This window comes from Sinocyclocheilus rhinocerous, unplaced genomic scaffold (assembly GCF_001515625.1).
Source record: "Sinocyclocheilus rhinocerous isolate Xijiao unplaced genomic scaffold, SAMN03320098_v1.1 scaffold1600, whole genome shotgun sequence".
In the NCBI taxonomy this organism is placed as follows: Eukaryota; Metazoa; Chordata; class Actinopteri; order Cypriniformes; family Cyprinidae; genus Sinocyclocheilus; species Sinocyclocheilus rhinocerous.
The window spans coordinates 2138632-2165523 of NW_015665129.1; the positions used below are offsets into that span (position 1 = coordinate 2138632).

Below are 26892 nucleotides of genomic sequence, written 5' to 3' on the forward strand. Positions count from 1 at the left end.
TAGCTTTAAAAACATTTCAACTTTTCATTGAACCTCCGCTCGCAGATTAACAGTCCCAAGAGTCCAGTTGAATTGGGTCTGTCTGACTCATAAGTAACCTCGTTTGTATAAAAATAGAGACTATTCCTTTAAAACGGGGCCTAGTAACAATGTAGTGAAATTAAAACCTGGGTATACTATTCCTCACTGGGTTCATTTTTTTCCCCCTCTAAATGAATAGTGCTCCATATAAATATTTTTTTGGACATTTGTAACACATTTCCTCAGCTATTTCAAAACATATTTCAAATACATATTCATACTTTTTATACAAAAACGGATGACAGATTTATATTGGGAGACAGTCACTGAAATTACTTGATGTGTCTGTAATTTTCCACAAAACTGAACGCGTCCCATCTATATATGTAGTGGCACATAATGGCATTATTGGCACAAAGTTCAGGAGAGTCTTTTCTCCACACAAGCAGACGTATCGTGTCAGAGAGCGTCCCCGCAGCCTCTCCTCTCCAGCACACCCACATGTGCAGTAATACACGTATATAATATATCAACTCTAGGTATATCATCTCTAAAATGATCACATGTCTATGGAAAATAATTTGGGAGTGGTATCCATAGCACTGCATCAGTCTAGAAAAATAAACATCTTCAGTCTGCTTCTAGAGAGATCCGACATTTGTACAAAACTGCCTGTTCGTCTCGCTTCCCGTCTCTGTAATTGCTTGTCGTTGTTGTTCTTGTGGTTTTGTTTTGCTTTATTGTGTTTTAGTCTTTTGTGTTCGATTCACAGGTTTTCCAATGAGATCCTGAAAGTAGAAAAGATTCCATTTAAGTATTTAAATATTAAAGTTATATGACTTTTTTTAAATAGAATAAGAACTGATAGTGTAACTTTGTAAATAAACTACTCTGAAGGTATATAAGAAACAATAATGCATTAACTTTATACAACTTGAAATGTTAAAAATATATTAGTACATATAGAAATTAATATTAACCTAGATTAAGTAATTGGTAACACTTTACAGTAGGTTGCATGTGTCGTTAGTTAACTACATTATAGTTAACATGAACTAACAATAGAAAAACTTCTGCTTCTAATCTACTTCTGCATTTTGTAATCTTAATTAATGTTAAAGTCAGTATTTACTAATATAAGGGTTATTACAGTTAACTAAAACTAAAACCGGGGGGGAAAAATCTGTTACTTTAATAAATGAATAATAAATGTTAACTGAAAGTTTAATTCAGCTATTTCCCAAAGAAACATTTTAGCTTAACTTGATGTACTAAAATAAAAGAATGAAAGAAAATAAAAACATTAAATAAAAAATAATTAAAACTATGTAGACGGATAAAAAACACAATAAAAATGACAAAAACACACAAAAACCAAAATTTTTCACAACAATTAAAATAGAAACAGAATGTATAACTAATTCAATCTATTAATAAAGACTACCGTAGTATATCATGATAGTAAAATAACACTGACTAATACAATATGAAAATTTAAAAGTTGTAGCTGTTTAATATTATTTAGTGGAACTGAGCTAACATGAACTAACAGTAAACAGTTGTATTTTTATCTGAGCCACAAGTCTGCAACTCATTTCAGTTCCATGACTAGTGAAATATCGCTGTTAAACCCTGAGGAACGGTGATTTTCCAGTAAGTACACAAGCACTGGAAAAGCATGTCAGAATTACACCATATAGACTTCAGAGCCATTAGAAATACAGTACATACCAGGGCACAAATTGAAGACGTGGGCTCAACCCAAAGGTAGTAAAAGGGCCTCAACAGGAGATCTCGAACCATTTCTCAGACACAAAGGCCACAGGGATTAGCTGCCTTTCAGTGGGCGACGGTCTGGAATAGACAGACAGATCAGCTCTTCAATCCTGCAGATATAAGCACTTCTGTCCCACTCCCTGATTCAAGACTCTTTTTTTATGTGGCGACTGCATTATACCACAAACAAAGCGCCCACAGTTACATTTCCCCTAAACCCTCTCATCTAGGCTTTTCTATTCAGAAGCATACAGTATTAAATGAAGCAGCACTGAAATTATTCATACAATTTAAAGCTCATACTCAATCTTTTATAAAGACAAGGGCAATGGAAGGACAAAAACACGAATACACAACTGTCACAACATACTTATCTGAAAAATAATGACTCTCTGGCAGATTCAACTGGTTATTTTCAAAATGCACATTAAAGGCTAAATTATTCTATTATTGAAGATTGTAAAACATATTAAAAGCAGCACTTTAAGAATGGTGAAACGATCACATTCTTGCGTTCAAAAACAGTTCGAATGGAGCAGAATGCAGGGGTTTTAAGACCACTGACATTTAAAAGTTGGACTATTATTAACTTGACAAGCTGTCATAAATAGCTCAAAAATAACTCATAACTACAGGAAAAAACAGCATGAGACATGATGCAACTGCCAGAGAGTCTGTCTTCGTGTGAATAGCTGTGCATTATACAGGATGAATTTAAAGATGCAACTTCTCTAAGAATGTTTTAATATGGAAACTGTCTGTCAGCTAAAGTACAGTTCAGAAAAAAGGTACAAAACTCTATTCTTACACTGTAGGCACTAATAAAGGTACTACTATGTACCATTTAGGGGTTAATAAGGTAAATTATTTTTATTTATTTATTTTTTTACCTTTTTTAACTTTGTACCTTTATTCTGAGACTGCACTGTTATATAAAAAAGATATACGAAAAAAGATCAATCAAGTAGAAAACAGAAAAGTTTTCCTTTGCATTTTTGAAAAGTTTTGCAAACAGACAACAACGTATTCCAAATGTTCCGTTCACATGGATCTACGAAAATGACTAAAACACTGTATTATGCATACCAGTAGATGGCGATGTCACTTTGTAAAGAAACATTTCAATTTATTTATTTATTTAATATAGTTTATATTGTGACAATACTGGTATCGTTTTTAAAAACTTGCACTTTGAAACTGGTTTTCAAAAGTTTCCATTTTCAGGTGTCGTTTAAAATGCCGTTGTCGTGTGAATAAACAGCCAAGACGCATAAAAGGTTTTCCGTTTTCAGTCGTGTAAAAGGCCCCTTTTTAAAATGGCAAATAGCCTCAACTCAACTAAACTCAAACTTTATTTATAAAGCACTTTCAACACCACAACTGGATCCAAAGTGCTGTACAGAGAAAGATAAGAGAAAAACAAAAAATAATAATATAAAAACAAATGAAAAAAAATAGTAAAAGAAAAGAAAAATAAATAAATAATAATAGTAACAACAAATATCATACACAGCTAAAAAACATTGTCAAAAGCTAGAGAAAACAAATGAGTTTTAAGCGAACTCTGAAAAACACCCAAGGTTGGAGAAGCCGGGGTCAAATGTGATGTGCACTTTAAACAGCATGTTATACATTGGTGCATAATGTTTCTTCTGCTGTGCTTTGGTCCAGTGTTCAAGCTTTTCAGAATGAACATTGTTTCTGACAGCACTAAACCTACTCTATGCTACGAGGAATGTACAGAATGTACGGACTGGGCTGTCAGTGCAGTCTCTTCGTTGTCCCAACTACTTGGTCAGCAGTAGTAACATCCAGCCCAGTTTTTTTTTTCTGGAGAACATATATTAATGTTGGACTCTTGCCTGTTTCCATTGTAGGAGGTCTTGTAGATGGGTGTGTGCTGAATCATCTCGTCCGTGTACACCGGTATGCCGGCCCGCACACACTCGTGCGAGCACTGTAAACTGTCGTTGTAGGCAGTGAAGATGTCCACCTTACTGGGCACGCGGGCGGGCGTGAAGTCAGTCAGGTTTTGACAGCTCTCCTCTTGCTGGTTGATCTTTCTCTGATGGCTGCTGTGTCGGCCATTCCCGGACTGCGCACAACTACAAAAACACGCACCAAATTCACAAAGCCAACATAAAATCATACCTTGAACCGCTGTGTCTGTCCTACATTTAACATGGACTGGGGAGGCAGACACAGACAAATTTAGCTCTGTTCGAAACCTAGTGAGCCTCCTCGCTGTGTTTCCTAAATAGGCATTCTGATTGAAATGCAACCTCATAAATGGCTGATCTGAAATGCTCTACATAGGCAGCAAAGTGCAGCAAAATGGCTTGACAAAAGTTGATTTCAATGTGAAGATCAACTCGACATTTTAGCATGAATATACATAGTACACATACATTTGGGGTAAAATAGTATGTTTCTAATGATTATTTTTGAATTATTTTATGTATTTTTATTTATTTGTATTTTAAAAATGATTAATATTATTACCATTTTTCTGCAGTATCTTGGATAATGAACATTTATTTGTTTTATAATTATTTTTAATTAATTAACATTTTATTTTTATTGTTTTTATTAACATTTTTTTTAAATAATTTTCAGTATTTTATGGATCTTGAATAATTAACATTTCACTTAAATCATTTATTATTATTATTATTATTATTATTACAACTACTACCACTACCAACTGCTTAGCAGTATCTTGGATAATGAATATTTGAGTTTTTAATTATTTAAAAATAATTTTTAATTAGTAACATTTTATTAATATTATTTTTATTACCAAAGTTTTTTTTTTAGGAATCATTTTCAGTATTGAATGAATATTGAATAATGAACATTTCTCTCACATCTGAAAAACAGTCAGCTCCTAATTATTTATTATGTTGATTATTATTATAAAAAATTTTCAGCAGTATCTTGGATAATAAACATAAATATTACATTTTTATTAGTATTATTTGAATTTGTAACATTTTTTTCAAAATAATTTTCAGTATCTAGAATAATGCACATTTCTCTTACATCTGTTTGTTTACGTTATGAAAAGAAAGCTCTCACATTCATGTTGCAATGCACTCTGGGATTGCTCTCTCTGCAGAAGATTCATACAATTCCAAAAGAAGGTATCTTAGGTACCTTAAAATGCTGCCTACGGAGGAAGCTCAACAGGTTTGGGAAAAAGCTATTGTGTACAAGTGTCCGGATTGCTTGGCGCAATAAGGGGTCACTGTCCACATTGACAGACAGAGTGATAGAGAAGGACAGATTGAAAAGATAATAAACAGACTGAGGGACAGGAATAGGGAGAGACAGACAAGAGGAACACAGACAGAAAAATCACTGAGACACAGTGCTGAAAGAAAAGAATGTTTCCTACCAGTTTTTAAGGACTAGAGTAGTGATCAAGGCTGCAACGATCATGATGAGGGACACAGTGATGGTGATGATCTGGTGAACAGCCAGACCTAAGAAGAGAAAAACAAAAAAACAAAGACAGCATAGTTATCAATGTCTCCATGGCAACTAATGTGAGCTCCAGTGCCTTTTGTAAGGTATTTGATTACAAAAACACTGATTCTGCATCTTAACATGCTCCGCTCTATCTATGCCAGCGTAGCTTCTTCTAAGCCCCGTCTGCCACCGTTACAGTAATTCAATTGTTCATTTGACCATTTCAAAAGTCTGGAGCATGAAACAGCTTGACTGGGAGAAGATGGCAAGCACACCAGCTGGCTAAAGGTCAGCAAACGACAATTAAGGCAGAGCAAGAACTCTCTGTTCCAGAATAAAGAGCATCACAAGAACTATGAGCTACGCTGTCTTTCCCACTCCGTCACTCCCGAATGGATAGAAATGAAACCCCGCGGGGAGCTGCAGTTACAGACTTTTAGATATAAAGAGTGCCACGACTTCCATTTCTTGCTGGAGCTGATAAGAGTGAAGGAAGCAATTTTATGGATTTCCCCATCAATATTAAAGTGTTTGTGTCTGCGAGGAACAGCAGCATCCATATTTAAGTATCTAGGATATGAGAATGCGGCATGGCTTGGCACATTTATGTGAGTGGTTAGTTTGCAGGACCTAAGGGAGTTCCACGGTTCCAGCATTAATTTATTCACATAACCATTTCAGAGTTATAACACTAGTTAACCTTACTTCACCTAGCACAGTAGCTTCACATGGGGCTAAGTGTCAAAGTCAGTATGCGACAGAGCATATGAACATAGACTAATTTGTTATAGTTATAATGATATCTTTAATGGAAAAAAAATCCATAAAAATAGGGGACAATATACTGTACGAGTTTTTTTTTTTACAGGTGTTTTACTAGATTTATTTTTTTTTAATTACTTGATAATGTCCTGTCCCTTTTTTGTTTTCCTTTTCTTTACAGTGTTGGTTAAACTTGTCTGCTCATTTCATGTTTTTTTTATATTTTATTAAAAGAAAACTTTCAGAGTTTATTACTCTGTCATATAATAGTGATTCATCTGTAAATGCATTTATGCCGCCTTTGTACATTACAAATACAAGTACAAGACCAAATCTGTGAAAATGCTCCTTATTGTGAAATATGAGTAGTTGGCATGAAATACTTTTAGGATATTGACATTTAAAATAATTTAAAATATATTTAGCTAATTCTTTTACAATTATTATGTAAGGTGCTATGATATATTTATTGAGAGACTAAGTGCAATATTTAAATTTATGCAACAAGCAGACATTTAAAACAAATAGAACAAAAGCAGTGTGTCAAAGAGCCAACAATATGAATACATAAACATTTATTTATATAAACATATCAATATATTTATATAAATATAGTTTATTCATCACACCACAGGACCCTTTAAATTAATTAATAAAGGCAAAAATTTGATTAAGCATGTGAAAAACAAAATATAAATGTGGCCAAAATATGCACTTATACATCCTTATTTTAGGTTAAAGGCACATTTTATGCATCAACTAATAATATTTTGCTTCTGTCATGAACATTTGAAGCTGAAAAAAGATTTACAGTAATGCATGTTGACTAGATCATGCTGCGTGAAATATTTACTTTCATGAAGACATCAGCAGCATCTGAACAAAAAATAGTCTTCCTTGATTTAATTTTGGATATATTTGGGGTGGCCAGAAAAAAATAAGAAGTGAACAGTGTTTGTCAAACAAACTTAGAAATTTCTTTTTTTTATCCTTTGGAGAAAAATAAAAAATAATCCATTCCAACACAGTCCCCAGTTTGCAACCACCAAACCATCGGACTGTTTGCATTATTCAGTATATAGTAATAAAAGTGATATATCATTTCACAAATAGCATCCTCTTCCTAATGCATTTGTTTTATTTAGCTAACAGGGCAGCAAATATATGTGCTACAGTATGTGTGTGTGCGTCTGTCAGTTTCCACATCATTTTGATTTCTAGTGGCCTTGTGTTAGCCGTGTCTCATTTTAGAGTCAATTACAGGAATGTCTCAGAGCTGGCAGGAAGGGCCAAGTTTCGCTATACTGTTGCTGTACAGAAAACACTGGACTGGCTTACTTAACCCTGCTGACCTCTGGGGTGCTGAGCCCCTCAAGTTCTGGCTGAATAATCAATACTAGAGAGTGAGAGAAAAGAAAGGGATATAAACAGTAGTGAGAGAGAGAGAGAGAGAGAGAGAGAGTTAAACACTTCAATTTTGTGCACATGTGTGCATGTTTATAAACCTGTACATGTATGTGTGTATGTGACGTTTAACATCTGGGCCAGTTCTGACAGATTACATTAGCCTTGAGGGCCAACAAGCTCTGCTGAGCTGTGCTCCTTATGGTACATTGAGAACGGATGAAAATTAATTCCCAGCAAACTCCTCATATTAACTAGTCTTACTTCAGCAACCATACTAAATGAGCTGAATAAATATGTCTAGGAAAGTAAACTGTAATGTGACAAAACACTTATTAGACTGACAGTCAAGGTGCTTCAAATTATTTTTTGTAGCTGAACAAGAACTGCAAATAAAAGCAATTTTTTAAACAGCATATCTATAAGCAATTTAGCCTCATTTCAGTTTTAAGGCTTGTTTCAGATCGTGTATTTTAGTCAGAATTATTGTGTTAGCTTTCTATTTGACGTGCACAAGCGTGCTCTCGTTCAGTGAAGTTTAACGGACTCGCTGTCAGGCGTCATTCAAGTTTTAAGTACTATTTCTCACACCACGTATTAATCGAGTGCTGCAGGGATGGCATATCTTTACAGGCCAAAATTCAGAAACGTGTTAACATTTTAGCATTTTTGGTTCCATCATCCTAAAGTCAATGGGTTTTTGGATAAATGCCTGAAATAAGGTCTTTGCTTAACAAAAGCTCAAGATATTTTCACTTTTTATTCGATGACTTATAATACATAAGTAATTCCCCTTGTGATTTTTTAAGCTCTAAAAGTGGCTTGTGCTTTTGCAAATTATTCAAACTCAAACTTTCAGGGACAATGTTTTTAAATAAAGACTGATAAAGTTGTTGGAAAAATTGACGATGAACAAAACTTACTTTTGTTGGTCACAGAGCTTATTTTCTGCAACAATCCAAAAGGCATTTGCAAAATTTGATTGGGTTTTCCTGAGGCAGGAACTGTGATGCTAACTTCTGAGTTGGCATACAAAAATATTTAATTACTGCAGCACTTTGTTTTAGTCAGAAATATTGTGCTCCCTTTCTGTGCACTCCATTTGTTTGACACGCATGCATTCAATCAGACTTGCACTTGCTTGGTTAAGTCTGTGACGTTTCCTGTCATTTCTAACATTTACGTATATGGAAGCGCACACATCTGTCAAAGCACCTAAAAGGGCAAGTCGTGTTACTTTACACTTGTGAGATTGGTTGAAGCATTTATATGAAAGCGTTCTCATGTTTTTGAACATTTTGCATCATGCACATTTCCCACAGCAGCCCAATCTGTGACCTCTATTATTTACGTGTTTTGTCCATAGAAATGCATTTTTCTACAGTACTGTAAAATGACGGCACTAGCAGATGCCGCACAGTGTGCAGACCAACTAACTAATAATGAAATTTGTTCTTGATTATTTATAATCAATCAATCTGTCTAACAAGGCTGTATGAAGAACTGATCCTGAAAAAAATCTGTTCCAATGCAGTTTTGATTCATTATAGGCAGGTTCCTTGTTTGACCTAGAGGAGAATTTGTTATATGAACATAGGAGTTCAGGCACTCATTTACTTCATATTGATGTTCTGACCCTTCTTGATTGCTTAGCTGGCACTGTGACTGATGGAAGCATGCAGATGCATCTGGGAAAAGCTCGCCTCACTTTCCCTCCCTGTGTTCTGCGTCCGGGTCAGAGCTGGATTAAATTTATCTCAGTCCCTGGCCTGAGCACTGCTCCTTGGCATGGAGTCCCCCAGCTACGCCAACACATAAACATATCGGACAGCTATTTAAATTTCCCTCTCTCGCTCCGTTCCTCTCACTCTGAGATGGAAGGCAGCAGATTGAATTGAGAGAGTGTGTCGGGTGATATATTCAGGTGTTTATGCATCTGTGAAATTTTATGAGACGAGCTCTTCGTCCTCGACCTTGCTCTGAGTCAGAACTCTCGTTGGTTTCTTAGCCTGTTGTTTTATGTATTGATTTCAGCTCGAAAGATTCATTCCCCCCGTTCTGTCACACCGAACCCATCACATCTGTGTAATATAGAGCTTTATAATACCAGAGTAGACGAATGCAAATGTACCCCCATCAGGGCTCTAGACTAACTTTTTGCACTGGTTGCACTGGTGCGCGTAACTTTTTTTCTTAGGTGCACCAGCACAAAAGTTAGGTGCACCCAAATTTTCGACCGCATCGCATTTAACACCGCAGTTTTACAAGTTCTAGTCTTACCTGTGAGGCATACAGTGGAAAGGCACAATGTGGTCACCTGCCTCTTGCTGCAGAAGGGCTATGACACCCCCTTTGCTGCCCAAATTAACAGCAGCACCATCAGCACCCAGAGCTCTAGAGCCCTGCCCATTATATTCTTATTACAGCCACCCAGGCAGAGAGAACAGGACGTACATCACCTTGTCTCACCTGGACCTGCAATGAGAGAGATAGGCACACCAATTCCAATCAGGGAAAGTGTCAAAGGAGGAAAACAGCCTGGCGCTGAGGTACCAGACACCCTCTTTCCTGACTCTGCCAGTGATGGAGTCACCTTGCTTCAGGTGCTCGGGGTGAGCCTTTGTTTCCCTGGGCGCCTTGCCAATAATCAGGACAAAAGAGCCCAAACCTCAGAGGCACTGTACTTCCAAACTCCCCAAACCGCAAAGACGTAGAGTCCTCACGCCCAGAGATACTATTAAACATCTCTACTAGAACAAGCTGAACTGTTCAATTCTTTCGGGGTGTTGTTTGTTTCAATTGTATCGAAGAGTTCAAGGTCGGCTGATTAACATAACCCTGTTAGCCTCAATTAACAGCCATTCAAAATTGGTATCCTTTTAAATACAATATGAAATGCAAAACTGACTGTATATGGTTTCTTAATAAACATTCCTGGTCTTATCGTGTAGGTGTCATAAGTGCTTATAATTCCAATGAAAAAAGAAACATGTTTGTTTTCAGAATCTTTCTTCAAAATTTAATAGCATATTCAAGGTTGTATGAATAGATGAAAAAATATTAATCAGTCAGGGATGTGTAATGTGGGGTTTGGGTTTTGTTTTTGTTTCATGTTCATGTCCATGTCTTTTATTTTGTAATTGTTTCCTGATGTTAGTGTCATGCTTCCCTTGCCTCATGTCTCTCTGCCTTGTGTATGTGTCATGTTCTGATTGGTTGTTTTAGTCATGTGTCTTGTTTCCCATTGGTTTGTTCTTGTCATGTGACCCTCTTGTTTCCTATAAGTAGCCATCATGTTGCCATTGTCTGTCGTCGTGTATTGAAGTTGTAACCCGCTGTCGGTGAGTCTAGTCTGTTTGTGCCTCGTCAAATCTGTTCATGCCTAGTCAAGTCTGTTCATGCCTCGTCAAGTCAAGTCAAGTCAAGTCAAGTCTGTGTATCTAGTCTTCGTTTATTGTTTGGATGTTTGAATAAAACTGCACTTGGGTTCTCACTACGCTCGCCTTCAGTGGACTGACTCGTTACAGGATGTTGTGTAAAACAAAAACTGAGTGGGCATTTATAGTTTAATTTATAGTAAAATTATGCACCCCTCAAACTGAAATGGCAAAAAAGAAGTAGTCTTTATAATTAGTCATCAATACAGTTTAGGTTTGTAAAATAGTTTACTGTATGTTTAACATTTTAGTAAAATAATTAAAATATCATAAATAATAACAACTGAATTTATATATCTGATGTATCTGAATTTAAATGGGAGAGATTAATAGTTTAATAAAATGTGTAAAAGCTTTTGTTAAACTATTCACAAAATATCACAGTAGTCGGTAATAATCTGAATACATTTGGGGGGGAAATAATTATAAACTATATAACTATGAATATAAAAATACTATAATAAAAAAAGGTTTGTAAATACGTTTTTGCACTACAAAAGAAATATATTGCTGTGTTTATCCTCCACTACATTCCCTGCAATCAATAATACTATAAGACATTTTTCATAATGCAATCAAATTCTCATAGATAACAACAAGTCTTGTTTTGAATATGGAAATACATTGAACTGTGTCATTGCATATGCCGTGTGTTGCCTTTATGATAAAAACGAAAAGAAAAAGTACAGCCAGGATGTACAAAACACATTAACAAAGATCCACTAGTGGCCAGTGATATATAGCAGAGTAAACTGGTCCAGATAAAAAAATTAGGCCTAACAAAGTGAAATGTCATGAGACTACCATTAAAATAGGACAGTAGTGGAAAGAAAAGTTTTTTAAAAATCTAGGACAAATATAAAACCCAAATAGCACCATTTTAACAGACAGACCTTGAAAATATATGCAAAGGAAACACATACACAGTGGGCAGTATTTTAACTGAAGGTTATGAGTTAGTGCTGCTGGGGCCCCATAGAGCAGAGACCACAGAGGCAGACACTCCTCTATGCACCTAAAGGACATTTAGAGGTTTGCAGTGGGACATTGTGCGGATCTGTCAGCTAAATGCTCTATTAGTGCAGCCCAGGCCTGGCATCTGCAGCTACAGATGGCTGTAAAGGGCTAGTGAGATGGAGTGGAAAGGAGATGCCTTCACTGAGTGCTTTCAATCATGTTGTGGTTTGGCTGGAGGAGTACTCATGGCAAAGCAACAGCTTTGACTGCACATTCAAAAGGCAAGAACATGAAAGCGAAAAAAAAGACCTTCAGACTTTGTATGCAGGAGTATCCAGATCCTTCAAACTTCAAATGAACTGCTGTGCGACTGCCAAGTTTAAATTGACTTTACAGGAGCACCAGTCTCACCAAAATCACACCTTGGAATTTGTTCGGTGCAAATCCCAGCGGTAGCACCAGAGATTTTCAACAGTAATCTAATAAATCGATTTAGTTTTAATGGGAATGCAGTAATTTCATTATAAGTGAAATCTCAGAGAGAAAGAGAGACAGACAGCAGGAGCATGAGGAGACAGAAAATCATTTTTTCCATGATGACTGAGTGCTATTAAAAATGTTCTTTTTCACTGTGTGTTAAAAAAATTATTAGTCTATGCATATATTCTCTGTGCATGCAGAATCTCAGGGGTTTAGGAATTTATTTTTAAATCATTTTCCAAAAGCAATTATGCATTTTCTGTAATATGGGGATTTGCAGTGGAAAGCCAAATTCACAATCTAAGTCCCTGTGAACCTTTTAAAGGAGCTTTTTTAGTACCTTTAGCCGCTTTAATATTTGATATATTATGATTTCAAATCAGAACAAACATCTTTAACCGATTCTTTTTGCACATTTTGTGTTGCTCTATATAAGAATTTCTATGCCCAGTTTTTAATGTTTTTAAAAGAAGTCTCTCCCCAAGGCTCACTAGGTTGCATTTGTTTGAAATTTTTTTTTTTTTTAAATGACTGTTTTGTATTTTAATATAGTTTAAAATGTAATGTTATTTCTGTAATGGAAAATCTTTTTTTTAATTGTTTTTATTGAGAAATCATTCTAATCTGCTGATTTGGTGCTCAAGAAACGTTTATTTTTAATATCAGTTGATCTGTTTAATATTTTTGTGATAACAGTTAGTCATTTTTTCAGGATTTTTGAAATGAACAGAGAACAGCATTTATTTCAAATAGCACCCTTGCTGAATAAATTTAGTAATATCTTTCATTATGAATCATCAATTAAAGGGAAAAAATTACGTTTATCATTGGCTCACCGTCAAAACCTCTTTCTTTCTTCTGTGGAACATAAAAGAAAATATTTTTAAAAATGTATTTTTTTTTAAAAATGGAGTTCACTGCTCTTTTGAACTCCACTGACTTTCATTGTATGAGCAAAAACAGTTGAAACATTCTTCAAAATATCTTCTTTTGTGCTGTACCCTATGTTCCAAAACAAGTGTGATGTAACAAAGCCCACAGCACTACACTGTCGCTTTATAATTCAGCGCAGGAACAGAACCTGTTTAGTTTCCCAATTTATGCTTCATGGCCACTGAATTTTAAAAGTTTTAAAAGCATCTACACCGAAAAATTGATGTGAATGAGAGGGTTCCACTTATGAATGGAATCGTAACTTATTCATGGGCAATAATCAGTGACGGCGCTACACCGGGGCTAGGGGTGGCTATAGCCCCGTCAGAATTTTTAATAGCCCCGGTTTAGCCCCATTTCTTTATGAAGTAACTCTGACGTCATCAATATCATTTATTTTCTTAGCACCCCCACATATTGGTCTAGCCCCCCTTTAGCACCGGTAGAGAAAAAATTCTGGCGCCGTGCCTGGCAATAATAGGAATAGCAATACAAGCACAGGCTTTCTCATGTGTAAATCCTATTTGCTCAGTACATTATTTTAAAAAACAGTTATTTCTGCACCAGTTCTCCTCTCGCAGACCAGTGAAAATGACTAAATCTCCATCAGTTACATCCTTGTGCTCTTTGTGAATTTACGTTTGATTGCATCAGCTTTCTCTTTGCAGAGCTGTTAACTCCTGCTGAGTGCCCCTCTCTCATTCATCTGTGGAAACGGGCTTGATGAAAATCTTTGCCAACCAACCGACAACCACAAACAGCAAATATCCAGCTCTAATTTGGATTGTATTGGATCTGTAGAGGAGGGAAAAGGGTTTGAAGTCTTCCCTCCCCCGGGTGTTAACCTTCTTCCCCCTTTGCTCTGTTTGTTGTCCTCCCACACGCTCCACCTGATCGCGGGAAAACTCTCATCGCACCTGCTGATGGTTCACGATTGCCAATTAACGTAGATGTCAAGATGTCAATCTCACTTGACTTCCACTGAGCTACAGCGTTCCCAAACCCTTACTGCAAGAGCAGAGCAAAATGGAGAGGAAAAAGCGAAAGAGAAAGACAAGGAGGATCAAAGGCAATTATTCTAAATGCCTTTTCCCAGTGTCAAAGGCTCCCCTGCATAATTCAATCGCTCTGTACAGTGCACGAGGGAGAGGTGGTCAAAGTAGACTTTATGATTGTATTACTTAACAGATAATGAAGTTGTCCTGGATGGAACTACTTCACGGCTGTCTGTCAGAGCGGCCCTGTGAGCTTATAACGTCTTTAAAAGGTTTACCTCGGTGAAACTGAACGGCCCTATTGGATGAACAGTTTTGAGAAAGACGGCACTTCTAACATAATATAGTTCATGTATTACAATGCAGGTAAGACACATCCCTAAGGGGCCTGTGAGTGAATTTAGCACACCTTCGACAGGGAAAATGTCGCCTTTTAATAAAACTGGAGCACATCAAAGCAATAACTTTAAAGGGGTCATATGATGCGATTTCAATTTTTCCTTTCTCTTTGAAGTGTTACAAGCTCTTGGTGCATAAGGAAGATCTGTAAAGTTGCAAAGACTAAAGTCTCAAATCCAAAGAGATATTCTTTATAAAAGTTAAGAGTCAACCACGCCTACCTAAAACGGCTCGTTCTAACATGCCCCCACATGTCTACGTCACGATGTGGGAAGATTTGCATAACGCCGCCCAAATGTTCACGCAAAGAAAGAAGGCGTAACTTTTATTCTCGCTGTAGTATTGCTGCTGCCGCCGCCGCCATGTCGTGAAGACGCGTGTGTGTTTGTGTTCTATGTGTTTCGTTGTGAAAGCGAAACTACTTTGTTTGGCCTTCCAAAAGAGGACGATATTTGCTTCGTCATGCGTTCAGTTCTGACTCACAGACTGTAAGTACGTTTTCATTTTAAGGATTTTTGCCACTGACGATTCAAACGCATCGACTTTACCTAAAGTTAGTGCATCTGAAAACATCTCACAAACCCTGTACTGCTGCTACAATACAAGGTCATCCAATAGATGCTTTGGGACCTAACATTATGTCTGTATTTCACTAGCCACAAATCGAACAAACTTCCATTACAGCCGATTTTGAGGGTAACATTTTACAAGTAGAGTGAATGGAGGTGAAGAGCATTTAAAAAAAATTTTCGTTATCTTCTGTATAATGATAGTGTAGGTCTTTAACTATTAAAAAAAAAGTCATAAAATGATTTAATGTTTTATTGTTATGTTTACACCATATTATCTTTTTCCAAGTTATGCAAGTTATGATACATGCAATTAAAAACATCTCCATGCACCATGGTGGGAAAAACTGAGGTATATATTTGAGGTTCAAAACGTAGGATTTTAACTATATGTAGTGTGTGTTGTAGTATGAGAGAATTATGGGTATTGTAATTCTGGTGAGTGTGTGTCATGCTTATCAGTCGGTATGTTGACATGCATTTTAAAAGTTTGATTTCAGTTAGACTAAATAATACTGTATATGTTTTTAAAATGTAATGTCTAAATGAAGTCATACCTTTTAAGTATAGCCTATACTGTATATCATATCATCAAACTACACTGTAAATAAATCAAAGATTATTGGAGCACAGAAAGACAGCATTTCAGCTTTCAAAAAAAGCCTGGTGAGTCAAAGCAATGCAAACTAATTCATTACTTTACATAAAATAGTTACAATGTAATGTAATTAGCTACTAATTAGTTACTTATTATAATGAGAAATGCAACATTGTAACACATTCCAAATGATGATTACAACTATACCTGGGTCTTGCATATTGTCCCTCAGTAAAGTAGAACTTACTGTTGTTTTTCTACAGGAGAAGGATTAGATGTGGATTAAATGAGAATTTGCATTTGGGTGGAATGTAGAAACGATATTTCCGGCTCTCCAGTAATTATTATAATTCTTATTTTACCATTGAACACCCTTCATTGAGCAGAGCGTTATTAGGAGTTATTAGGATGTCACAACATAATTTCACTAAATTAACTAAAAAATTATTTTTCCAACCATTAACTTTTAAGCACAGTCCGGCCTGGATAAATGCATACTTTTGTCTTTTACTTATTAAATGTTCAATTAACCTTTGAGCCTGGGGAGGTGATAACGAGCTTGGAGTGCTGAGCAGCAGGACTGTAAGGCATTTTAATCAACTCGTTAACCTGATGTCTCCATCTGTGATCTTCATGGTAATGCTAGCATCTTAAATGGAGACAAAGGACACGCACACACGGTCACACAGGTATGCACTGAGGACATTTATAATACCGGGAGAAAGTCCGTTGCAAGTATGCAATTCAAAATCTGACATCTTTGCTTATGGGTGCTCTCCAGCACTCATAATAAAACCATGTTCTAAGAACATTTTGGTAATGTTCCTATTAAGGTATAAAAACATTTATTTTGTTATGTGAACGTTAAGGGAAGATTCCATTTTATAAATTTGCAAACATTTATGGGAATGTTACTTTTGAATATTCTTAGAACCTTCTGAAATGAGTAGTAACATAAAAAAAAAACTTTTTAAAAAGTAGCAATACATACAAAGTATAAAATAGTTGATTATTTGTGGGTTCTTTGGGTTGGCCATCAATGGAAAAAAGATGCTATTTGTAGAACTAGATTGTGTAATTACGGTTCCTACCAGCAGGGGCTAACTGGGCCAAACCTTGACCCCTCTGAATGCACACAGACACATACACACACAAACGGATGGGTAAACAGCTGAATCATATTTGGTCTGCAGCAATAAAATCTTCCTTGTGCTGTATCAACAGACCTGCAAAGTCAAGGGTGTCACCAGCAAGACTAATACGTGACTCTAAAATATAGTCTAGTCAGCAATGAGCTGATGGAGAGAAGCGGACTTGATGCATTGCACACAGTTGCGAAGCAATGGTCCTTGGGGAAAAGCCTGATATAGTTCATCATTTAACTGAGTGAAAGGTTTCTAGGCTGTCTTGGATGCTCGCTATTAAAGGAAAATGAAAGGGATAATTTGTTCAAAAAATAATTTGTCATCATGTACTTGTTCCAAACTTGTATGACTTTTTTCTTGGGTGAAACAAAAAATATATTAAAAAATAAATAAATAAATAAAAGATATTTTGCAGAATGTCCAAGCTGCTCTTTTTCAATATAATGAAAGTGGACAGAGATTACAGCTGTTCTCCCTGGTTTTCAAAAAGTGCACAAAGTTATGTTGACCACGGCTGCATTTATGTATTTAGCATAAAACTGTATATTGTGAAATATTTGTACAATTTGAATTAACTATTTTATTTGAATATATCAATATGAATGTAGAAAACAGTTGTGCTGCTTCATATTTTTGTGGAAACCATGATAGACTTCCATTGAAAAGTATGGAGTGAGATTTAAAAAAAAAAGAGAAATTAATACTTTTAATTCTTTTGCATTAACAGTAAAGACATTCATAATGTTACAAAAGATTTCTATTTCAAATACACTGAACTTTCTGTTCATCAGAGAATCCTGAAAAATGTATCACGGTTTGCAAAAAAAAATGAAGCAGTTTTCAATTTCTCAACTGGTTGCTTGAAACATTCTTTTAAATTAATTCTTTTGTGTTCCACAGAAGAAAAGAAAGTCCTACCGGAACAATATGAAGGTGAGTAAATGGTGACATAATTTTCATTTTTGGGTGAACTATCCCTTTAAGAGCCCTGCAAAATAAAAAATAAAAATAAAAAATCCCCCGATAGTAAAGCATCTACAATACCATAATGAAAGGAGTTAATGCTGTCTGTGTCCTGGATTTTAATCAGGCATGTGAAGAGTTACACTGACCTCCCATGCACTTCCCATGCTTTGAAATGAACTCCGCTGAACACCCGCTCGTATGCATGTCTAATGCTCCAGTTTTGTATTCACAGCCCATTGCTTATTTCCCCCCCATTACTTTGCATGTCAGAAGCAGTTTGGTACTGGTGTTTAGTACAGGTTTGCGAAAGGCTAAATTTACCCGGGCTGCTCGCTGAATGAGGAAGCGGAGGGATTTCACCTTGATAGGTATTTCGTTTCATCAGACAGGTTCGGCTGTAGCTTGACAGAGATGGATAATTATGGCATGCCTTAAGGGCACTACATAGGACTCACTTTCAGACTATATATGAAAGACATTCCAAGGCAGCATACTACATAATGCATTGATACTTCAGATACTGTAGACCTAACACCATCAAGAGACACCATGCAGCATTTGATGTTTACTACTCTTTCCATGTGGACAGCGTAGAACAGAGTGAAGGATTGTATTCATCAGGGATTTACTAATCAACAAGCTATTTTTTCCGTCTGCAGTTCCATCAAGTTTTAATATTCTCAGGTTGCTTGTTATTTGTTAGAGTCACTGGCGAGTGACTTGCCATATTTTTTTCCCCTTATGGCAAAATAGCACTTAAAAGACAGCTACGGACTGTGTGCAGCAAACAAATTATTCAATTTTCACGCCTCAGTTGTATTAAAACTGCAATTAACACCGGTATTCTTCCTATTCACCAGATAATTAAAATATGCAAAAACACTGCAGCATTGTCTGTATGGGCCCATTATACTTGCTTCCACACACAGAAGCAAAAAACACAAACCAGTCAAATTAATTTAGCAGCAAATATTAGATTAAACTGCTTACTGCACATACTGTGACAGCACGCTACGAATGTGAACCACTTCCTCATGGTTGCTGCAAAACACAAAATAACTATTTACATTCACTTTTATATAAATAATTTGTATTAAGCAAACCATTAGCATAAAGTAGCACTGCTTAATTTTTCTTGTAATGTGAACATCTTTGAAACAACAGAAATTCAATTTGGTCAGAGCTAAATTTTTGAGATTTTACAAGAAAATACTATTTCAGCTTTTCTACTTAAAATTTGAATGTGTTACTTTCCATTTCATTGCAATTATTTGTGAAATGTACTAGCAGTTTCTGAGAGAAAACGTAAGAAATTTTCAAAATACTAAATTTTATTCTTAGCAACATGATTTTGTGTGTCATTATTTTTTTTAATGTATTGATGCTAACTGAATACTATTTAGCAAAACCTCAACGATGTTAGCCATCTAGTTGCCATTGCCTACTATTTAATTCAGCAGAACTTGCAACAACATTATTTAATACATTGCAGAAAACCATATATTTTATGTTTAAAAGCCATAAAAACGTATGGCCATGGTCAACAATCTTAAGATGATACAGTGATACTGGTCAGCAATCAGGCCATCCTTCCAGTTTACCAACTTTCCTTTTTAAAGGTCAAGTCATGCATCACTAATGTCACCAATCAGAACCGCAAAACTAATTTACCATAAATAATTAAAAAATAACCCATTGGTGAAGTCAATGTTATGGTGTCAAACCCAGTTAGGCCGTTCAAAGAAGCACATTGCAATTCTATTTGATGCTACTGATGGCTCAGAAATGACACAATCATTATGGTTTTTGAAAACACAGAGAGGCATATGTGACCCTGGACCACAAAACCAGTCTTAAGTCGCTGGGGTATATTTGTAGCAATAGCCAAAAATACATTGTATGGGTCAAAATGATTGATTTTTCTTTTATGCCAAAAATCATTAGGATATTAAGTAAAGATCATGTTCCATGAAGATATTTTGTAAATTTCCTACCATAAATATATCAAAACTTAATTTTTGATTAGTAATATACATTGCTAAGAACTTCATTTGGACAAATTTAAAGGCGATTTTCTCAATATTTAGATTTTTTTTGCACCCTCAGATTCCAGATATTCAAATAGTTGCATCTCGGCCAAATATTGTCCTATCCTAACAAACCATACATCAATGGAAAACTTATTTATTCAGCAGATGATTATATAAATCTCAATTTTGAAAAATTGACACTTAAGACTGGTTTTGTGGTCCAGGGTCAGGTCAAAATTATCGATTTTTCTTTTATGCCAAAAATCGTTAGGATATTAAGTAAAGATCATGTTCCATGAAGATATTTTGTAAATTTCCTACTGTAAATATATTAAAACTTAATTTTTGATTAGTAACATGCAATGCTAAGAACTTAATTTGAACCACTTTAAAGGCGATTTTCTCAGTATTTAGATTTTTTGGCACCCTCAGATTCCAGATTTTCAAATAGTTGTATCTCGGCCAACAAACCATACACCAATTCAAATTATGTATAAATATCAATTTCGAAAAATTGACCCTTATGACTGGTTTTGTGGTCCAGGGTCACATATATGAGACATATTGGAAATAATTCTATACAATCTCCTCTACTAGTGTTAGACTATATGGTTGTGAACTCTCAGTTTGGTGTGATTGATATTTTGCGTTCACCTAGCCTTTTATAAAGATCAGAAGAAATTAAGGAGAATTATTTGAACAGCACTTTAGAGATTAAGGGAAACCTCATGCTGGCCTTTAGATGTAATGACACTGCTGTCGTCACTCCAGATTGACTTCATTTTGCTAATCATTCCTGTGGTTAATGAGGCCGTGACATCTGATTGGAGGTTGACCTTTGTGCTGAAATATAATTCGACATGCATGGATGTATGTAAGTTTCCATTCAGGGGAGTCGTAAACTTGTTCTTGCTTGTATATTACTCACCATGAATCTAATTTTATGGGAGTCTTTATTGGTAATATCTTTCGCAGCTAATGTAATCTATGGCATGCTAATGTGCAAAACTTGCGAAGATGAATAACTTTGCAGTACTGCAGATCTGTAGTGTAGAATTAGGGGATTCAAATGTATTTTTCTGCAAATCGGCAATGTCTCGGTTTTAGCGGTCATGCTATCTGTCTTTTAATATGGCTGGCGCTGAACCACGCTTTTGTGTAAACTTAATTGTGTGTTAAACTTTTGCCCACTGTGTACACTATAACAGATCTCAGTGCACGGCATACACAGATAGTGTCAAGCCAATTTGTAGAAAGTGTCAAGACACTTCCCCTTTTGCACAGATTTATGGAGCACAATAGTTGATCTACCCAGAGGACTTCACACTGAATGGATGACTAGCCTAATGCTGTGCAATACCAAACACAGAGGACAGATTGCAGCCTAATGGCAAACATGAGAGCTAATGCCAATCATCATCCTTCTAGGACAGAGAATAGAATAATCTCCCCAGGATTCACAAATACTACTGACGGATACTGAGGTTGCCATATGTAGGCTACTCTGTCATGCAGTACCAAGGCCTAGATTATGCAATGGAGCCAAAGATGATAAATGTAACGGCAAAAGTGCATTAAAACCATCTTGCTGCCTCTGTGCCCAGTCAGTTAATGACTAAACAAGCAACATTTTGTGTATGAAAACTGGTTTCAGGCTTCCGGGGCTCCAGAACATCAAGAAAGATTTAGAGATGATTACGATTCTTATTTCTCAGTAGAAACTGAGTGTTGAAAAAATGCACTATATTGCATAATATCAAAAACAGCAAAGGATGCAAAAAGGAAACTATGCTGCCTTCAAAACTGGCCAAGTGAAATCAACTGGAAATCTAAATTTTGAATTTAAATTATAATTGCCTTTTAAATTCCAGTTAAATTCCTAAATTTGAATTGAAAATTGCCGTTCAAATTTAAGTGTTAACATGAATTGTAATTGAAAGAAGATTAAAATTATTTCTGATGGATCATGTAACAATGAAGACTGGAGTAATGGCTGCTAAAATTCAAGTTTCTGTTAATTGAATTAAATAAATGCAGCCTTGATTTATAAGAGACTTATTTCAAAAACACTGTATTCTTCTGCCTACTTAATAAACTTTTAGCCACAAAAAGCAAAAGTGACACATCTCCACTTTCACAAAACTTTTAAAATAGCCTATTAACCAATATGACAAACTTTCAACACCAGCAAATTGTGTTATTTTCTCCATATTTGCTTATTTTCCATAATTATACAGCAGCTGAGGTTTTTCATAGCAAAATTTTAAGACTAAACCAATATTTTCACCAAAAAAAAAAGCTAGCTAGATGCTCTTGGCCCTTCGACAATTCAACCACCTTCTTTGCTGTAAATTGCCGAGCAGTTGTGTGCCAATTACAGCTTCGTGAGTATTTTCCACCCTCAGTTTTTCAAAGAACCCACACAGTGTATTTGATGCACTGCATTGTGGTTTGAGACCCAAAGACCATGTTCATGAATGACCTTAAACCGGCCCCTAAAAATATCTCTTTGTGTTTTGCCGCCTCTGAATTAAAAAATACACAATCAAACATAAGCTGATTAAGTATCTTACATGGATTAAAAAACAAAAGCTAAACGAAGAAACAGTCGCCATTCAGATTTATGCCCTACCTGGTGTGTCCCCAAAAGGTTTCGGTGGTTTGGCAGTCACTCTGGAGTTGCTTGGCTGTGTGGTGCTGTGCCTCTTAGGATGCGCGGTTGTAATCACCGCATACGTCCTTTGGGGGCTGCGTATGGTAGTGCTAGTTACGGTAACTGTGGTGGTGGAAGGGGCTAAAGAGGTGACGGTGGCATTCGGGGTCACTTTCGCCTCCTCCTCATGCCCCTCGTCAGCCCCTGTAGGGCCCCAGTCAATAAATCCTGCCACTGTGGTGGTTCTCCCCTCCAGGGAGTCATAGCCGTCCCCTTTCAGCTGCCTCCGTGAGCGAGATAAATGCAGATTTAAATCAGATTTACTCCCCTCTGGTAATGCAACCGACTTCCCTTTGTCAGAGGGGCACTCCGCGCAAAGTTGTCGTTTTTGGAGTGACCTGCGGTTTTTCCGCCCCCACAGTTTGGCGCCCCCCAGCTCCCCGTGATTGCCTAGTGATGGCAAGGGAGGGGGAATGCCACGATGCAAGACACCCAGAGTCCTCAAGTGCTGGCCGGTAAGCGTGTCCCGAGTGGGCAGAGGGTGCGGCTGCCAGCGGGGCACTGATCTGGGCAGTAGTTTGAGGGTGAGTCCTTGGCCTGCTTGTGCACACAGAGACAGATCCATTGTGAGATGGACAAGGATGAAGAGGATCCACATTCTACATCCCAGCATTCCTCCAGGTCTCCAAGCAACCATGGAACTGAAAAGCAGAGAAAGAGAAAGAGGGAAATTAGCCGCATTGGAGAATCTTAATCAGTGCGTCTTTTATACATCACAGAGAGAGTATGCAGGCTCGGCAAAATTTACACAACTTCTTTACCTTAAAGACTGTCTTATTAAATCTTTCAAGGACTGACTACAGTAGATTGGGCTTTACCGCAGTCTTGTAATGTCCTTATTTCCAACACCATTTTCCAGTCTAGCGATTTTCGCTCTAGGCTTCGTTCTGCTCTGTGACTCACTAAGTTCTCATAAATTGAACTCCAATATTAATTAGATGTGTGATTCCCCTTTAACAGCTAGATGCTAAACGCACACTTCAATGTTGTTTTCAAAGACATTTACTTTCAAAGTCTTAGCCCGCACTCTTCAATTACTTTGCTTTGTAAACAAACGTTCCACTGGCTGAATTGGTCTCATGGCGCTAGCAACGTAAAAATCATAGGTTTGCACGCTCTAATAAAACGTATTGCTTGAATGCACTGCATACTGCTTTGGATAAAAGTGTGCCAAATGTCTGTTATTTATTGGTATCTCATAAAATTTGAGTCTGCAAGTGATACAATGTTGGGCTACAGATAAAATACAAGCGCAACTATAAAGTGTATAAAAAATAATTAGATGTATAAAAACTCATTTATATTATATTGTGAAAATTTTCTGAAATTACGTAAAAAGTCCAAATTCAAATTGAATTTTATTCAAACGTAATATATAAAACTACCCATAAACTATATCCAGATATTTTGTTCCTACATGTTACCTTCCTTTTTGTCTTTTGAAAGCAGAATGAAATACAGTAGTCAACATTTGAAGTGGATCAAAAAAGTTAATCAAAGTTGTCCTAAAACAAGAACGCATTTTGGTTTTAGGTTTTAGGACAACTTTGATGAAAGGTTTTGATCCACTTCAAATGTTGAGTAATGAAGTATGATCAAATTTGGTGGTTTAAATAATAATAATAATAATAATAATAATAATAATAATAATAATAATAATAATAATAAATAATATCACATTTCATTATTATGACAGCCCTAAAAAAGCATTTTGTACAATTTTTTTCATATACACCCTAACACCCCCTTGTGGTCCCCTGGGGGTCCCAGAAACCACTTTGAAGACCTCTAGTGAAATAACAAACTCCTCAAACCACAAAATGTCCAACTTCCACTGTGATGGCTTCTTTTAGCTGAACTACTTCTTGAGGGGTGCTGTTTTTTCAATTCCAGAACCTCAAACACATTGAAATGAGCTGTCACACTCATATCTAGAAGCCAAGAATCTGTATTGATCCAGACAGAAAGAGAGTTCATCAAGGCATATCTGTAATCTTTTCTGTCCTTTGATAATATTGGTCACGGTCAAAGGCTAATTTAGAGGGATTAAAGAGCCCACACATGGCCACACATACTATCAATGGCCTTTCTGTTGCTGTGAGTTTAAAGATGACAATTTTATAGTTATCTGACCCACTGGTGAACCGTCATGTCTGAAGTCCAACACAAAGTAAAATATGAGTCATACTTGAAAATTATATACTAAAACGGTTTATAAAGCCACGAATTGAAAAGAATATAGATTCCCTTTTAATCTAAAGAGCACTTTCCATTTACCTATACTTAAGAGCTTGTTCGATATGCTGCTTCATCTGTTCACGAATAAGATGGATTCCTCAAGCACACTACGAGAGGGCCCTTGCTCTCCATTTTCCCCTCTTCTAGCCTCTCTTTACATTTCTCTCTCACTTTCCATTCGGGTAAAAAAAAACATATTTGTGGGATCTAGTCTGACTGAACTGGGTCAGGACCTTGGGTTGGCCACTCATCTGAGAGATTTTACCTCACTAATAAGGTCCTTCAATCCCATTGGGCTGGGCCCCGGGGGGCCTGACTCACACTCCCTGTGCTAATGTGTTCCATTAGAAAGTAATTTCTGTCAGGAACATCATTGTATTTACTTAAGGAGACGTATCGGAACCGATGTTGTGCTATTAATGATCACCCGTCCTCTGGCTTTTGATGAAATTAGGTGGCTACATTGTGAATTCAAGGAGGCTGCTGTGATACTAATGAGGGCTAAATTAAGGGTCACGCAAGACAGGGTGTGAATGAGAGTGAGAAACATTGAGGACAGCTTTGCATGAACAACCCCTCCCTGCTCTTTACTTATAACGCATCAGCTACGATTCGGGTCACTTCAGCATGATGCAACCCATTTAGATTCTGCATTGTAATTCAACACGCCGCTCACAAAGCAAAGGTCTTGTTTATATTTAGATTTTTAAAGTAACCAATTTGAATTCACAGACTACAAACAGACATTTTCAGGGTTCAAAATGAGCTTTTTTGCCACTCAAGCCAATTAAGATGACATAGGCAAACCTCTTCCAATTACTTGCCATTCATATGAATATTCTCTAAATTTGTGGTGACATTTCAGCAACTTGTGACTGATTTCATTGTATCATGAATATAAACATATCCTGTCTTACAGTTCAACCCAAGTAATGTTAAAGTTCTAAATGAAGATACCGGCCAACTGGCGAATTATTGTTTTGTTTATTCAACGAATTTGCATTCTGCACATGTTTGCGAGACACTGAAAATTAGTAAATATATTTAAAACACATAAAAATAAATAAATAAATGCAATAAATTAAAACTACAAGGGGCAGAGACAGGAATAAAGTAGATGAATAAAGAAGATTTTCCTTTTGAATATTCATTAGGCTAATGTTCACTGTGTTTGCAAGCTTGCATAAGATTTGTGCATAGTTGCTTAGATTTAACAGCAGCACAAATATAGACTCAGTGGGAATATATCATTTCTTTTCTCATCCATATTCATGATAATGGGAGGAAATACAAATATTTTTATTTAATAAATGAAAGCGCTAAAAGAACGTGTTTCCTGACACAAGCAAGTTAAAAGAAGCAGCTCGGGAGTTCCTAAAAAGTTAAATGGAAAATATGCTATCTGAAAAAGCCTGAAAGAAAATGATAAGACCATCTCCTTTTCCCATCTCGCTCATATCCGCTTTGTTCAAAGTAAAGGGAATAACATTATAAACACCGACTGAACTGATCATGAGTTTCACCAAAGTCCTTTAAGACCATCTTCATAACACCCCAGACAGCTACTTCTAGTCGCATGCTGCAAAATACATGCTGCACACCTTTAGTGATATTAGCACTAAATTTTATTAGCACAAGTTTACAAGTTAAACTTTACTCACCATCAGGCCATCCAAGATGTAGATGAGTTTGTTTCTTCATCAAAACATATTTTGAGCAAATATTTAGCAAATTTTCATCCTTATGATCATATTCTCCAGCATGATTTGAAATGATCCAAAGAGCATCTTGAGCTCTAGAACATCTGACTGTCTGATCAATGTTAAACTTGATTAGCAACCAAGAAATAGTGCAGAATTTAAAATATTTCTGTTCCTTTTACACTGTAACATTGATATTTTTGATCCTAAAACTTTATCTTATTTTACAAGTCTAGATTAATTTTTCAGTCTCATATTTTCGACTCAGACTTTAGGACTGCAGGTTACGAAGGAATAT

General features: G+C 36.3%; 1 protein-coding gene across 1 annotated transcript in view; it reads right to left on the reverse strand.

The window, feature by feature from the left end:
• Nucleotides 1-206: 206 nt before the first annotated feature.
• LOC107731270 (adherens junction-associated protein 1-like) overlaps nt 207-26892 on the reverse strand; it is a 43657-nt gene continuing 16971 nt past the window's right edge. Inside the window, exons 2-6 of the mRNA XM_016542312.1 lie at nt 22576-23297; nt 5195-5282; nt 3660-3902; nt 1753-1875; nt 207-809 (exon numbers count right to left, since the gene is read on the reverse strand). Of these exons, the coding sequence (XP_016397798.1) occupies nt 1803-1875; nt 3660-3902; nt 5195-5282; nt 22576-23297 (1126 nt within the window). The 3' untranslated portion in view covers nt 207-809; nt 1753-1802. The remainder of the gene's footprint in view (nt 810-1752; nt 1876-3659; nt 3903-5194; nt 5283-22575; nt 23298-26892) is intronic.